Source organism: Perna viridis, chromosome 12, assembly GCF_037379345.1.
Source record: "Perna viridis isolate PV_CMFRI_1.1 ecotype Kerala chromosome 12, ASM3737934v1, whole genome shotgun sequence".
Taxonomy (NCBI): domain Eukaryota; kingdom Metazoa; phylum Mollusca; class Bivalvia; order Mytilida; family Mytilidae; genus Perna; species Perna viridis.
Genome location: NC_142456.1, coordinates 37,900,297 through 37,917,850, shown reverse-complemented (window position 1 = coordinate 37,917,850; position 17,554 = coordinate 37,900,297). Strand labels below are relative to the sequence as shown.

General features: G+C 31.8%; 1 protein-coding gene across 2 annotated transcripts; it reads left to right on the top strand.

The window, feature by feature from the left end:
* The first annotated feature begins 1,156 nt into the window (after positions 1-1,156).
* Positions 1,157-15,745, top strand: LOC148602212 (cdc42 homolog). 2 transcript variants are annotated; one of them, XM_088554335.1, is made up of 5 exons: positions 1,157-1,255; positions 6,192-6,307; positions 9,599-9,781; positions 11,075-11,272; positions 12,952-15,745. In XM_088554335.1, the coding sequence occupies exons 1-5, from the start codon at positions 1,249-1,251 to the stop codon at positions 13,039-13,041; spliced, it is 594 nt and encodes a 197-aa protein (XP_088410461.1). In that variant the 5' UTR covers positions 1,157-1,248; the 3' UTR covers positions 13,042-15,745. The 2 variants fall into 2 exon arrangements, with proteins under 2 accessions (XP_088410461.1, XP_088410462.1); XM_088554336.1 differs by lacking the exon at positions 1,157-1,255 and adding an exon at positions 1,263-1,310.
* The last annotated feature ends 1,809 nt before the right edge of the window (positions 15,746-17,554 follow it).

The following is a 17,554-nucleotide window of genomic DNA, read 5'->3' as shown; positions in this document are numbered from 1 at the left end:
TTTTTTTTTTTTGAAAATTCAATTCGCCCGAATTGACTTCTTTAAAGATTGTTTCCCGGACGATATGGCGCAACCAAAGATTCTTATACATGTAGAATATATATGGAAAAAAATCAGTTATATATCCGTTGTATTCGACCGAACGATGCATTTTAAATGACTTCTAAACCAAATCACCATCTTATGCTACAACTTCGAATAGACTGAAATTTCAGTTATTTACGATAGTAAAAAATGAGAATTGTGAATTTACAAGTTGCATTTCATCATTCATGGATCATCTCTTCAAAACAATAAATTGATCACAGATCACAATTGTATGTTATGTTGTGTCATATGGTGAATCAACTCGCTTCTCCAATTAGACTTCCAAAGATCGTATATATATTGTGGTCGCTGGCAAAGGTGTCAAATTATCCACACGCAAATTAAAAAAAATGCCGGCTTTTAAGCAGTTGGGGGTGGGGGGTACGTGTACTTAGTCCTTATAATTTGTCTCATACATATTTGATTTATTCTGTGTGTTCACTGCGTTTAATGCTTTATTAAGATTTTTCATAAAAGAAAAGAGATAAAAGCGGGCATTAAATAACAGGAGAACATGCCAGAGAATTCACTGACTATTTCAATTATGGAAATTGTTTTTACTCTATTTTATAACTAAAAAAAATAATAATCCCAAGGGTCCGAGTCTGTGTTTTAGTTACTGCGGAAAATTTGACATGGAAAACAGACATACACAACAAAGAACATTTAGTAACTAAAATCATACATACAAAGTAACAAAAGCAAATGAGCGGACTCCACTAAAAACTTGGAGCATGGACCAGGTGCACCGGTAGGGTAAGCATCCTCTGCTTTCAAGTCTAGAAACACCCGCCCGAATGAAATTAGATCCAGCTCAACTAAAAACATATTAATGACGACTAAGTTTTTCAATTGATGATGCTTTGTCGCTGGGACAATTAAAACAATAATAATATTGAATCCTATGTTGTAGATCTTAAAAATTTCCCCTTTTCCAAAAGTGTGTATTCGGTAAGATCTTTTTGAAAATCACTTCCAAAAATAGCTATTCTAAAAATGCGAATGCATTTGATTTGTCGGTATATTTGGACTTTAAATCCTCATATAAACTTCAGGAATTTATTGAGATACCGTTACTTTACCGATTACTACTGACAGGTGTGGTGTTACGTTTGTGTATTTATTGAAGTTATTTTTGGAAATAGTAACGTCATTCAACGCATGCGTTGTAAGTTGTTCCGGTTAAGTAGATTTTGTTTGACACCCCGGAAATATCTAGTTTTGTAGGTATTAATACACATTGCTATTTTGAAAAGGCAAACTTATTTAGCCAGTACCTATAATATCACTCTGTTTGTATTTTTGTTTCCGATCTCCCCATATGACACAATATTGAGATGAAATCTCTGAAAAGATATTCGCCTTTGCTGTCTGACAAATGGCGGCCTAGCTTCCGGTGCCGAATTTTTCTTGATTTGTGATTTTAAACTCCCCCCTAAGGCAACAAGGTACTAGGCTATCATTGAATTTAATTAACACTTGTTTAGATCTATTGACTGGTATTTTACTGTTTGCACAGTTACCATTTCTCTAGTCGATATTGATCATCTCCTTCATTCATCAGATGTTCATATCTGATGTCGTAGTGATGAACATTAAAATTGACGTTTCACTTAATTCAGGTCGATATTTATACACTGCAGTGTTCTATTTTCATTTTTTTGCAAGTGAAGATTAACTTTTCAACAATTATAGTCTGCTTTCCTAAGTTATCTTTTCAAAAATACATGTACTTGTTTGAATATTTCGCTTGAATGCGAGTCAAGTCTTCCCCTCATTAATGACATGTCGTCCAATCAAAATATAAATGCATTTTATGTAACAATAAATAATTTAAACTTATTGTTTTCGCATGATTTGGATAAAATGAATTATTGTGTCCTTATTTTCCAAATGTTTCCTTGTATTGGAATGTTGATAAATAGTTAATTTTTTGGTTTATGTATATCTATATGTTGATTAATAGTTAAATTGTTTGACAAAAATTGTATATTCTGACTGACTTTTTCACTTGATATGAACATACCACGCCTGTTTGGCACTTTCGATTTTGCACTTTTGATAGTTACCGCTGATTAATTAATTAATTGAATTAATAAATAAATTAAACCCACTATGGTAATGAAATAATTAAGCTTGATTTACAGGTATTGGCTTGGCAAACATCATTTTTTAATTAGCTTGGATAATTTAAAATGATTAAGAAGGGTACAAGGTGAGTTTTGTTCAGTAGATCAGCTTTGGATATTCACTGGAACAGTGTCACACCCCAAAGTTTGCATAAATATTAAAGATTTGTCATTGTCGATCATTCAAGCAACAATGGCTGAACTTACTCCTTGCTTAGTCTGTGACGAAGACCTACGACCACGTCACGAAGTACTAACATGTATTACTTGTAGAAGAAAGCAGCACAGAACTTGTCGCACAGGTAGTCACAACTCACCAGTGACAGATTTTTTTCATCAACAAATAAAAGCAATTTATATTGCACTGTCTTTCTCCTAATACTTTTTAAAAAAGCCTAGATTGATATTTATTTTCATATTTTCAGATGCGTAATTTACTAAATATTTCTTCATTTCATATTTTGAGTAACTTTTTAAACCAGTAAGATAACATAACGAGGTTAGATAGTGGGCGAGTTGTCTTGAGAGTGGGCCGCTTGTCTCGGGGGAGACTTGACTTGTTACCTTTTGCTTCTAACTTTGTAAACACTACAAGGGTTCTAGAAATAAATGGACAGCCCTTTTATGAACAAAAGTGTTGAATTTCAAGAAATTTTAGTGAGTTTTCATTTCCGACTGCTACCTGCACTAGGGCAAGGTCATATTTACGAGTATGGTCTAAAATGTGTAACCAGTACCAACTTTTCCCTGTACCCAAATACTGTTTCTTCATTATTACTTGATATATCCTGTGGTAAGTTTGTACACACTTACTAAATGACAATGGTTAGCAATCCTTCAAAATTCTCAACAACTAGCCCAAATAAAAGAAGGTCTGTATAATATTCAACTAGCCCAAAACAAGAAATGTATGTATCATTTCACTAGCCCAAATTAATTTTACTAGCCACAGGCTTTGGGCTAGTGGCTAAAGGCGAGCACTGGGTTAGGCTAAAATTAATGATTTTTAAAATGTTTTTCGAAAAAATTGATTTTATACGATTTTCTGTTTTCAACAGGTCCAAAATGAGTAACCTGAAATTCCTGTATTCAAAATCAAAGTGCGGTATTTTTTTGTTATCTGTACAATTTTAATGCATATCTGACATAAGAGCATCATAATATTATCAAACTTTTCATTGAAGATACTTTAAAATCGCACAGGATTCTGTTTATGAGACTCTTTTTCATTCTGGATAAGATTGTATCCATTCTTTGCTGGTAAGTGGGTTGGTATGGTATGTAACTCAAACTTGTTCACTTCTTTTGTTAAAACAATGTCAAATTTTTCAAAACTTTATTCAAAAATCTTAGAATGAAGTTTGAACCTCTTCATGATTTCAGAAAATAGTAAAATTCGGACAGGAAAGGGAGAAATAGTCAAGGATTAGTTTGGTGCAGTAATATCCAGTTACACATTTTAGACCTTAGAATTCTGAAAACCGATCAAACAAGAAATATTAGAAAAATACACATCATTTTCTTGACTAGATATGAATTGAAACAGACTTTTCCACATCTCATGCAATATTCAGTTCTTAACATAATGTTAGAATGAATATTTTAGCAAAACATTTGGGTACTGGGAGAAGTTGATTCATGTATGGGTTAAACATTTCAGACCCAACCAAAGTGAGTACTGTATCCCCTATTTTTGTGAACTGTATGAAATTGTATCAGGGCTCAAGCTACTTGAGGAAGACAGGGAGAAGTGAATGCGTATGCACATCAACTACTAATGCTTTTTAAAATTATATGTGTTATATGTTACTCACATGCACACAGTATAAGCAAGCAATGTCATATATTCATTTTCTTTTTTTGAGATAAATGTTACTTTTTCTTTAAGCTACATATGCAAGTAACTAAATATTTTGGACAATATGAAATCAGTCTGCTGACTGAATGATTAACTGTATCATATACATGTTGTATATTCATGAAATTGAATTTCTAATCTATACCCCTACCCTACCCTTTACCAAATTTATTACAACAAAATTAATATATGATTGAGCAAAGCAAAGCTTCTTGTATTGCATTGTCCTATTGATTTTGTCTTTTTTAGCAACACTGGAATAGAAAATTTCAGGCTGTGACATTCTGTTGAAATTTCCATTTTGTTCTGTTTTTTTTTTTTCTGATCCCACTTAATCCATAATGATTTCTTGTTCAAAATATCCAGTCTCTTGATAAAGGTTGATCAAGAGTATCAATAATCCTGTTAAAAATTTATTACTGATATATCAAGACTGGAACTTTATTGACACATATTGTAGCGGTTGGTACAAACTCGTTTCAAGCTTAAAAAATGTTCTGTCGAAATGGAGAATTTGCTGTTCTCTTATGAAACATAAAGATCAAAAGAAACGCTTCAGGTTTTCTATTGAATTATCAATTGGGATAAATTTAACTTTAGTCCAAAGAACCTGCACGACAAAGTCGCACATTTTGTAACAAAATGTGAATGGTAAAACATGAATTATCGTAAAGCTGAAGTGAAGAATGTTTTTTCCATATCCTGTTTTTAAACATTTGAAACAAAAAGCTGATTAAAATACTTGCTTGTAACCTATAATGCGATAGATTTCAAGATTTTTACAATTTATTTTCTTGAACGGGCGTCATTGTTGTTTGCATTGTTATCGGAAGAGAGATAACTCTGGTAAAAATACCTCTAAAAGACAGAGTACAGTCCCGATCTTGGAAGATGTCTGATAATGAGAGGACGACTTCATTTCACTTTTGGTGTTTTCTGAGGGCGAAGTGAGTGACTCCAGGGCGACTATTTTGTCTGAATCACCCAGTAGCGTGAGCCCTGTTTATTCTATGGATAATGGTCATGTTTAATTTGGAACAGATATTAAACCTTGGAAATAATCACTTCAAATGTTCCAGTCCACAAATGACACAAGAAAAAGGACTAAAAACACGAAATTGTCCTATAAAGAAAACCATATCTCACAAATTCTTTTAGAATATCAAATAACTAACTCAAAAATCATAAGAAGTCTAGTCCAACCTCCTTTACTGGGGCACATAGAGCATGACAACAACAAAAATGCATTCATAGAAAATGCTTTCAGTACCATATCATTTTTTTTTGAGGAAACTCCCTCTCATTAAAAGAGAGCATTTCTCCAGAAAATACATACAATTGTCTTTAAAGTCTGTAATAAAAATTTTAATATGGACAGTGATCACATGACAGTGGCATGATTTCATGGAACAATGTCCATAGAAGGTCACAACTCCAAAATAGTTTTCACCAAAGTAACATGTCTTAATTTTCTTGGGTATTGAATTTGCAAAAAAAAAGGCATTAGTGAAGGCAAATAAAAATGGAGGGTATTGTTAATTTACAACTGACTAACCACTTCTCTGCCCACCATGTCAGGTAGCCTTACACACGTTAAGCAGACGGTTAATTTAAAAGGACATGCGATGCAGTATGTCTGATTTGGAAGCGACAGTAATCAGCAATTGACAAATGTAAATAGTTCATGAAAGTAGGTGTCTGATAAAACAGGTGAGGAGACCATAATAGTTTATTCACAGTAATGTCTTTGCCCAAAAAAAAAACATTCAAACATTACTAGAGGTTTTCCTAGGAGTACTACTCAAAGGCCACACACTTCTTATAACAAACAACATGAGCATTGACCCCAAAATGAAGTGCTGTCGAGGTACAGTCCAGTTTCGTGTCATCACACCATGTCCACCTGCATTCCACTCAGTAAAAAAAAACCCCACCTACTTGTACATGTTCCCATGGGGGGACCCTGCATTGAAATTACATGTAAAATAGAAAAAAAACACATTTTTGTTTGCCTAACCTTATATTTCCATGTACAAAAAATGTATGAAGCCAATTTTAAAGGGCTGGATAGAATTTTTCTCAAGTAATTTTATATGTGATTACCTGCTTTGTTTCAGACATTTCCGCCATGCAGACAATCAAGTGTGTTGTGGTTGGTGATGGTGCTGTAGGAAAGACATGTCTCCTGATTTCCTACACAACAAATAAATTTCCCTCAGAATATGTTCCAACAGTAAGTGCATGAAATCTAAGCCTGTTGTATGTTAACCTCTGAAGTGTATTTCTACCACTTGTATTATGTGAGTCTGTGTTTTGTACTGTTTGATTTATTCTGACTACCAATAACAGGATGTGTTTTATTGTAAGTTAAAATCAAATTTCAAAGACAAAAACATGTACATGTATTTAATGATACATGTACATGTTGTAGCTCAAGAACAGTCAAGTATTGGAAAAAGCAGTGATCATTGACACTTATTTTACTGTTTGTTGTGTTTGTTATACTATAAATAATACACATTGATTATAATGTCATTCAAAAAAATACTCATGGGGTCCATATGAAAGTTTTGTTATTTTAGGTAGTGTAGATGCTATTCAAGAATTTTACAAATGTATGAAAATAAAATCTTAGGCCACAGTTTATTAATTTGTTGGTTTACGGATTTATGACTGGATAAAACTGGGTCAGTTGGAAAACAATAAAAAACAATACAAAAAGATACATATCTACTTTATATATTTAAAAAAAAAAAAACTTTTTTAAATTTACAAAGTTCCATTATCTAAGCTTATATAGTTTAGAAATGGGATACTAATCTACTGTATACGTACTTGCACACCATTTATAAATACATATTCTCATTCCAAATTTTAAGTGTTCAATAAATTCAATGTGCAATACTTAATGTTAATTTCCTCTATTTTTTTTGTATCTATTGCCTTCCTTACAGTATGATATGATATACTCAATAAGAGACTGCATAACCTTTTTCAAAAACTTCCAAAAGAAAAATATTGACTAATGGTTTTTAAATCTGAAAATACTTTAAAAACTAGTAATTTGTCATTAATTTGAAGACTTTGAAACCTGTCTTTTTTCACTATGATTTCCCTTTTAAAGTTATCCTATGATTTAAAAATTATCTATAAAATTTCAATAATTAGTGAGGATGAACTGGTCTTTTAAACAAGTATTATCTTTTAAAAAAAGATAGCCAACGCAGTAAAAATGGTTTTCTTTAATTTTACTTATAATTTTCTACAGCAATTTTCTATACAATTTTTTTCAATTGCCACTAAGTTATCAGGATTTGGCCAATCGAGAAACAGAATTGTGATCAGGTGACTTGCGTTTCCATGGAAGAGCGTCTTTACGGTCAAAGGGTAAAAAGCGAAAGTATACCGACTGTGTCGGAAAAAGATATTATGTTTTAACTGAATTTTCTCAGTTATCTTATAAGTTCTCTTGCATATTTCCACACCAAACTTCATAGCTTTGATTTTCCTACTAATTATCTATTTTTGTAAAATTTTGTTTCTGTTGAAATATGCTGTAACTGTCATTTATTTCTACTAAATTGTACTTTTCCTGTTAATTTCAATTGATATCCACAAATAAAATGCATTGAATACATGAAGTAGGTGTTGATGCATTTATTGTTTTGCAAGACAAAAATTCAACTGAGATAAATTCGTATGCATGTGACTTCTGGTAACCTTAATTCGTGCATGTGCTGTAAGGGTCGATTCTTTTAAAAAATCTGATAGCAAAGCGAAAGTGGTTAATAAACAGCAAGGAAGACCAACAGACTCAAGCTATAAAATAAAAATTTTAGAATATAACACAAGGATCCTTTTGTAATTTATGTACATTGTATTTTAATATAATGTGGCACAAATATGGGCAGTAATTGTCATTATCCATTTGAAAACTAACCAAGAAATAGATGAAATGAAATGTGAATAAGACATATGCTTACCTTTGTATCCGTTATTGTTATTTGTTAAGGTGAAATTTTTTTTTTGACTCAGGTGAACCCCCTGTCGGCAATTTTCGGAAGTATTGGTGAAAAATAGATCAGAGCTATCGATCTTTTTTGAATAAAAAAACATTGTTTTCACAGTATTCTGTGGGTATTATTGGCATTTATTGCTTCAATTGCATTACTACAAACTTATTTCATTGATTCAGCAAAATTCAGTAGGATCAGAACTGAACAAATTTGGCAGCTAATGCAGCTTTAAAAGTATTTTGATTTTATCATCTCTAGCCAGTGTTAGATTGCATCCTAAACTACCAAAACCCTTAAACATGATTTTAATGAAGTGATGAAATTTATGCAACCATTTTCGTTCAATTTATATGACTGACTTTGCTTTGTCAAGTTGTTTAATGAACAAAACTAGCAGCAGGCATTGTCAGTAACTTTATTTTTAAAAGTAGGTGTTGAAATTTGGCACTTGCCATTTTTTGTAGTTGGTAGAAGTTAAAATAATAATTTGAAAACTGAAATTCCAATTTTATTTTATTTTTCTCCTAGCTGGAAAAATCAGGTTGGTGGGATCAGTAAACCAACAAATTAAAAAACTGTGGCCTTAATTTGGTTAAGAAACAACTTTCATACATTGTATTTCTACAATCTTGAAAGCAAAAAAAAAATGAAAGTTTATACAATGCATAAGCAGATTCTACATGTACATGTACAGTGTACATGTATATGTACATGATAAAACTCAAAATTTCGGTAAATGTAGCATTAGTGTTATATTCCATAGTGCGCATAGTGTTGAAATTTTTCAAAATTAAAAAAAGAATGCCCTTTATAATATATGTACATGTGCATGTATATATGTTGTATTGGATACCCCGGATGGGATGTTTATGGGGGGGGATCCTCATGGCACACATATAAGTAGGATAGAATATTTAGGGGGGAATCCTCATGGCACACATATAAGTAGGATAGAATAATTAGGGGGGATCCTCATGGCACACATGGTACATATAGGTAGGATAGAATGTTTGGGGGAGGATCCTCATTGCACACATGAAAGTAATAGGATAGATTGTTTGGGGCGGGGATCCTCATGGCACACATACATGTATAAGTAGGATAGAATGTTATGGGGGGATAAATGAACAGTAAAATTGTTTTTGTAAGTTACATTTTTGTATTACAAGTTATTTACAAAAAATGATACCAGTTTTCTTTGTACAAATGACATCAAGAGTACAAAATTGTATGTAACTTCCAGATACCTTAGACCACAGGTACAGAGCCTATTTTATACAAGAAATGGAAATTAACTTCAACACAGACATAATAGACATTTATAACGTATTTGATGTTATCAATCACTGAATCAGTCTACTTCTTTTATTGTTCACTGCAATAAGATTACAGTACCAAATTTCCTGTGTATTTGTATTACACTGTATTTCAGGTTTCTGATGAATACATTGTATGCTGTTACTTTTTAATCCACATGGATTTCATCAAGGACTTGTATTTTATTATAGGTATTTGATAATTATGCAGTGACAGTAATGATAGGAGGAGAACCCTACACATTGGGTTTGTTTGATACAGCTGGTCAGGAAGATTATGACAGATTACGTCCCTTGAGTTACCCACAAACAGATGTCTTCCTAGTTTGTTTTTCAGTTGTTTCCCCTGCCTCATTTGAAAATGTAAAAGAAAAGGTAAGGATGAACTTTTTCCCAGTTCACAGGAGTAATGCATTTAAATTTACAGGCAGTGATTCAATTTCCACGAGTCCTTCTAGCTTTTTTACAGTTATCGTGGAAGAAATGCATTCTCTTTTGATAATTGGTTATTTGCCATGTTACACAGTAGTTACATTATACTTGTACAAAATGATAATCCGTTGGTCATGTTACACAGTGGATACAATATACTTGTACAAAATGATAATCCGTTGGTCATGTTACACAGTGAATACATTATACTTGTACAAAATGATAATCCGTTGGTAATGTTACACTGTGGATACATTATACTTGTACAAAATGATAATCTGTTGGTCATGTTACACAGCGGTTACATTTTACTTGTACAAAATGATAATCTGTTGGTAATGTTACACAGTGGATACATTATACTTGTACTTGTACAAAATGATAATCTGTTGGTCATGTTACACAGTGGATACATTAAACTTGTACAAAATGATAATCTGTTGGTCATGTTACACAGCGGTTACATTTTACTCGTACAAAATGATAATCCGTTGGTCATGTTACACAGTGGATACATTTTACTTGTACAAAATGATAATCTGTTGGTCATGTTACACAGTGGATACATTATACTTGTACAAAATGATAATCTGTTGGTCATGCTACACAGTGGATACATTATACTTGTACAAAATGATAATCTGTTGGTCATGTTACACAGCGGTTACATTTTACTTGTACAAAATGATAATCCGTTGGTCATGTTACACAGTGGATACATTATACTTGTACAATATGATAATCTGTTGGTCATGTTACACAGCGGTTACATTTTACTTGTACAAAATGATATTAAGTGGCCCAGGATTTAGCAACTTTTCATATAAGGTTTGATCAAATAGATGTATAGTTATGCTTGTTATTCACACTAAATTACATGCCATATTCAAACGCTGAAATGAAATTTGTTAATTGCATTGTCCACATAAGGGGTTTGTTTAAACTGGATACATGTACATGTGTATGTTTATCTTTATGTACTATTTGTGGTCTTATTATGCACATGTATAAATGATTCAATCAGCTTTGTTCGTGAAATGGATTGGGCAGCAATCTAGGCCTATATAAGCCCTTTTCATAAGGCACATGTTTGTTGTATGAAATAAAGTTTTAGTGTGACAGTATTGTGAAACCATACTAAACCTGAGACTTCATAAAATTGATGTTTTTAATTGATTTTTCCTATAATTTATTTGTATGTAATGTTATATTTGGTATGTATTGTTGTGTTTACAGTGGGTACCTGAAATCACTCATCACTGTCAGAAGACACCATTCTTACTAGTAGGAACACAGGTAGATCTTAGAGACGATGCAACTACTATTGAAAAGTTAGCCAAAAACAAACAGAAACCAATCACCAGTGAACTTGGAGAGAAGCTAGCTAGAGAACTAAGGGCTGTCAAATATGTCGAATGTTCTGCATTAACACAGGTACTTTGAAGTTAATTGTCAGGGTGACATTTTATCGCTTTTTTAAATTGGTAATTAGGCCAAATCAAAAAAAATATGTGTGGTTCTGGTCACCTCATACAGAAAAAAGGGTCTTTAGGTAGGGATTTGTTTTTATATGACTGACAAAAATTTGCAGTAAATCCGATGAAAGCATAGGAATGTCTATGATATGATTTTAAAATATACAGATCTATACCACAATGCTCAGACTTGGCATGATTTTGGTGGTAAAGACTTTTTCAGAAAAAAAATTTTCAGAAATTTAAGACTCCTCCTCAATAACTTTTAGGATTTTTATGACACTTAATTGGGTGTTAAATTACCATATTGGGATGTGCATATTGTCAGGAATTTATGTTTAAAGTAAATTTGCAAATATATTCAGTCATTGTGTTGTCCCAAAAAAATGAAAATAGTACTGATTGCGGTTTAGAGTTGCTGTTTTAGATATGGCAACAAAATTGTGTATCAGAAGTGCTTATTTTATCTCCCATAAAAATTGTGTCCAATATGAAACGTGTGTCCACATTAGTCCTCAAATATACAGAATTCAACAGGCTGCAGGGGTATTAGTCCTGTTAGGGGCAATGTCTAGTTTTTTATTGGATATCTTATGAAAATCTTTGCTAACATTTTTCAATCTGATTTCAGATATCTTTTTGAGTTATGAGAGGTCACAGGGCTTCACCCCAAAAAATCAACTTTTTAATTTTTGGCCCTATTTAGAAAATTTTTAACTGAATTTCAAGTTTTGTGCTTTATTTTATAAAAACGAGCTGTTGTGTCCATAATGAATTGTAAGTCCCTATGCTTAAATGTGTCAGAAATAAATATTGTGTCCATACATGCTCTAACTGTTCAGGGTTTGACCTCTGCGATCATATCATGCTGCACTTTGCAAAGTTTTTTATTATTTTTAATTTTAGTTCACTCACAGGTAGTAGTTGTCATTTTCATTAATTAATACTACTCTTAACTTCAATGTGAAGATAAATTCTGTGTTTCAAAACCTTAATCCTCCTGTTACCTTGATGACTGAACCAAGTACTGTTAGAGATACAAATGTAGCTATTTTTGAAAAAACAGAAGTAAATAGAAAATTACGGTTAGGGTTGATCTGGTGACCGGAACCACTCATATTTTTTTTATTTGGCAGCATACCCTTTCACATGCTGCCGTACGTATTTCATGTACAATTTCATAAGTCCAATTCTTAATTAAAGTATTAAAAGTATATATTATTTTATTCAAATGTGAACATGTGCTAAAAAGGAATACAAAACGACAAAACATACACAATTATTATATTCTTCTTCAACATTGTCTTTTTTGCATAATGTTGCTTCCTCGATCATTTGTACCCCCAAAAAACCTCTGTTCTCCTTAAATTCAAAGATCAGTGGGTACATGTGCCCCCATTTGCTAAAACCAGTGGGCATGCTGTTTGGCCAGACACTGAATCCTATCTACACCACGCTGTTTGTTATAATGTTGTGTATAATTCTTACTGATATACATATATATACACCATATATTTTGAAGTTGCCTAGGGCTATTTTCTTTATATTCTTTATGGCAGTATAAAGACAATAATAGTGTACATACTTGTACTAAACTACATCAATCATTTTCAATCAATTTTAATCAATTTATTACAGAAAGGATTAAAGAATGTATTTGATGAAGCCATATTAGCAGCCTTAGAACCACCAGAACCAATTAAAAAGAAGAAGTGTGTTCTATTGTAATCACTTTGTATATGTATTATTTTTTGTAACAGATTTTTATAAACACAACAGTGCTCTTGAAAATGTCAAAGAAATATTTATTAAAACTAGGTCATTGTTGTTATGTTCTCTCTTTTTTTTCAGTCATTCAGTGTAACTGAAATTTGCTTGATTTTTCAATATCTTCTGGTAATAACAAAGATGGTAGTGGAAGGGAATAATTTTATACTGAACATTTTATTTTCTGTTTGTTCTTATACCTTGAATGATGTCAGTGAGAAATGCTCAGCAGAATTCAATACTTGAAATTTTATGCTGAAGTTATATGTGAGTAACTGCCAAAAAGTAGTCTGGGGTAAAATCTACTAAATGGAAACAAGGAGTTCTGTATCATAGTGTAGTCATTATGTATGTAGTGGGTATTACATTGTTATGCCTCTAGCCACAAATATGACAGAGGAATTATGTGAATTGTTTCTACAACATATGAAGAATGAAATATTTTAATGCCACCTTTGCTTTTTGTATCATTATTTTAATGATGAGTGCACTCTTGAATATGATTGTAATGTTCACCTTAACAAATCCTCACAAATTTTTGTATTATTATTTATGCATAACAAAAAATTGCAATGGCTAAAATTTTGCAATAAATACAAATTCAAAGCATAATTGTTAAAGCTGCATTAGCTGTCATTTTCTTAAATTATCATTTCTTTTGAAATTTACCGTAACTTTGAATTATTTCTACTAAATAGTACATTTCTTGTACAATTTCATTTAATATCCACAAATAAAATGCATTAAATACATGAAATAGGTGTCTATATATTTATTGTCTTGCAAAACAAAAAATCGACCTAGATAAGTTCGTATGCATATGAATATAATGCAAAAATCCTTTTGAAATTTAGGTATTGTGATATAATGTGGCTCAAACATGGTCATAATTTATTTGAAAACTAATCAATAAATAGATCAAATTGAATGAAAACAAGATGCGTGCTTACCTGTGTATCTGTTTTTGCCAAGGTTAAAGTTCGATGTTATCTACATTAATTGCTTCAATTGCATTAGTACAAATTTATCTCATTGTATCAGACAAATTCAGTAGAATCAAAACTGAACAAATTTGGCAGCTAATGCAGCTTTAGCATCATTGGTAAAGATTTTGAATTACAACTATATGATAAATCCCCCTCCCCCCAACAAAAGTTATATGACTAACTGTTTCATTAAAATAATTGTCATGTATGTGTTTTGTTGTATTCAGTTGTATGTGATGCTTCAATTTTGTAAATAATATTTAGTCACTGTATATAGCCTCTTGTACTTTAGTCATCTCCTTTCAAAATTGCATTTCAATATAATATAAATATGTAGATTTAGATTTTATTTTATACGATTTACAGTAATGTATAGCCTGGTATTTAAGAATCATTTAATATTCATCATTATTTTTTGTATTTTGAAACTGCTGTTTTATGTTAAAAGTATAAACAAAATGGTAAACCCTTGTTATGAAGAATATTTGGATAGGAAAGGCTGCTGTAAAAACTGTCTATTCTGATTTTTATTAAGAATTATTTTCCAAAGAATCACACATTTTGATACGTTATAGGAATAAATGAAAAATTAAAATAATTCAGTGTCACATTATTAATAATATATAGTTCACATAATAAGATTGATTATATATATTGGGTGTATCACAAAAAAAAAAACATCTGGTCCTAAAATTGACTGGTACCATGTTTAAACACAAGCTTGTTTTAGAATAAACTGGTACAAAATTGAGCATATGTTGGGCCTAGAATTGACTGGTACCATGTTGATCACATGTTGGGCTTAGAATTTACTGGTTCCATGTTGATCATATACTGGCATAGAACTGATTGGCTCACAGAAAAATCTGTATAAGACCTTCATTTCTAAATACGAGCTGTCCTTAGAAGTAACTTGTACTCTAAAATACTTAGCTATCTGTATTATGTTGATACTATTATTTATGCCTTGTATGTACATGTATATATACTAAATGCATTAGTGTTTATGATTTCTTGTATATTTCTTCTGACGATATTTTTACGTTCATTGTGCCAATATTGCTTGTGTTAATGGACCATTCTTTAGTCATTTTATGCAGGGGGTTTAATATTTTTTCGCTTAAACACTAGCTATGGAATTGCATGGCTGTTGTAAACCAAGTCCTTTCTCAGATCTTAAACACTAGCTATTGGATTGCATGGCTGTTGTAAACCAAGTCCTCAGATCTTTAGTAGAACAGCAAGAGATCATTTATTTACTTCAAAATTTTCAGATTTTTTAAAACCTCTTTAGACTAATGTTAAAACTATATTTTATGCCCTTTGAAAATAAACACACTGGTATATATTCATATATTTTGATCCTATGGGTAATACACACTTTTATTCTTTGTCCAAAACTGGTATTTTTATGACAATTTGATTGGTTTAAAAGGATATTGTACATCAAACCTTGTCATATATAGGTCAGTCCACTTTGATATAAATAAATATTCAATAATTCAAATTTGGATGAGTTTTTTATAGCATTGAGTTGGTGTCTCTAAGGAAGCACTGTGAATCAGTATATTCCTATAATAATTAAGATCTGATTTTAGAACCATTTCTTTAACTTCTCTCTCTTAATTAAGCATGTATGCATTATGTCACTTTCATTTGAAATAAATGATTATTAAAAACTTGAGTTTGATCGAACAAAGTTTTTGGGGTATATATGATATAGGAATTACCTTTTCTGAGTGTCTGTCCACATTGTATTTCTTGTAAGCACAACTCCTCCTAAACCACTGGAAAGGTTTTGATGAAATATTATAGGAAGATTGGGCATCATGTGCAGATGTAGGAGATTTCCAAACAGAGATCATTGAATTTAACTCCTTGTAAAGCAAGGAGTATTCTCTTGGTGTACTTGTTTACAGTCTTGCCTCATGATCTGTAAACATTGTTTTCTAAAAATAGTATATTAAGTTTACTTTATAGTTTTTACACGACTGCAATTTACTGGTATAGTAGTATCACTCTGTCGTCGTTGGTGTCCGTTTACTTTATTTACAAGAACCTGATGCGATCTGTTCTTGAAGTTGTACTACATTGTTGGAAGGCCTGATAGTTTGTTTTTTTTTTAGGTTTTTGCCCCATCCCTTTTAAAATAATGGCCTAAAAGGGGAAAATAGGTGTTCTCACTAGAATTGGCAGCGTATTTTACTTGCCACTTAAGGAATGTTCCTATTTGATTAGGACTTAGTGGCCCACTGTTATAGAAAAATGGGCCAAAGATGGTAAAAATGTAAAATGGATTTTTGATTAGTTAAAATATGGCTGCTGTTACTGAAAAAAATAGAACGTAGGGGTCGAAATAGTTTTTTTTTTTGCAAATAACTAACAAATAAAAAAACGTGGAATTCGGCAAGATAATTGTAATATGGAAACATTACGATTTAATAATATTTTTTGTGATAAAAAAAATCCTGGTCCATAGGGCCTGTGTGCCTTTGGTACTCAGTTGAACTTGCAGCAGTCATCAATATATGCTCCTTTTCAACAAATTTTTTGTCGAACATGATTACAATGCATGATACATTTACTTAGTAGGGCATGGTTAGCAAGGTGAGCGATTCAGGCTTTTCGAAATCCTCTTGTTTAATTCTGGTAAACAAACGTATCAGCAGATTTTGGGTATTTGACCATTTTCAAGTTACAGGGCGTCAAAGTTGGGCAACACACAAAAAAATCAACTTTTTTATTTTTTGTCCGATACATCTTAGTTTTTTTGTATTATAAGGAGTCACATTCGAAAAAAAAAATCGAATTTTTTATTTAAGATCTGATTTCAATTTTTTTCTATGGATTCCTCATAAAAATCCCTGCCTGCAATCAGATTTCAGATACATGTATCTCTAACGTTTAATTAGTTTTAAGTGGTCAAAGGGGGCCATGGCTGAAAAAAATTTTTTTTTTTAAATTTTTAGTCTGATTTTGAAAATTAATATTTAAGATTTAATAAAATGTCCTTATACTTACTTGTGTTAAAAACTGATAATGTGTTGCACTTTCCCCAACTGTTCAAGGTTCGACTGCTGCGGTCGTATCGTGCTGCGTTCGGTGAAGCTTTTTATTATGATTCAGATGTCAATTCGTTCTGTACGAAATTCTGGTATAATGTTATTTTACAGAGTAGGCTCGTCATTAACCGTTTTGGAGTTAATGGGTACACATTTTGCCACGCCTAAAGAAATCAACCAAAGGGCCATGTGAGCTATTTCCATCACTATGTGTCCTTCGTTATCGGTAAACTTTTACAAACATCTCTGAAACTACTGGACAGATTATGACCAAACTTTGTTGAATGTTCCTCCAGTCTCACTTTAACAATCAGTGCGTGGTGATTTTTGGTCTGGCTAATAACAAGCCGCTGTAACAAAATTGTATCATAGGATTCAAATTTCAGAATTTCAAAATTATTTTGGTTGAGCTAAAATCTGTCTGGA

Bases quoted from the DNA above. Each gene is read 5' to 3' on its own strand.
- LOC148602212 (XM_088554335.1), top strand. The intron at 6,308-9,598 runs GTAAGTGCATGA...ATTTTATTATAG, and splicing joins CCTCAGAATATGTTCCAACA to GTATTTGATAATTATGCAGT. The intron at 11,273-12,951 runs GTACTTTGAAGT...AATTTATTACAG, and splicing joins AATGTTCTGCATTAACACAG to AAAGGATTAAAGAATGTATT.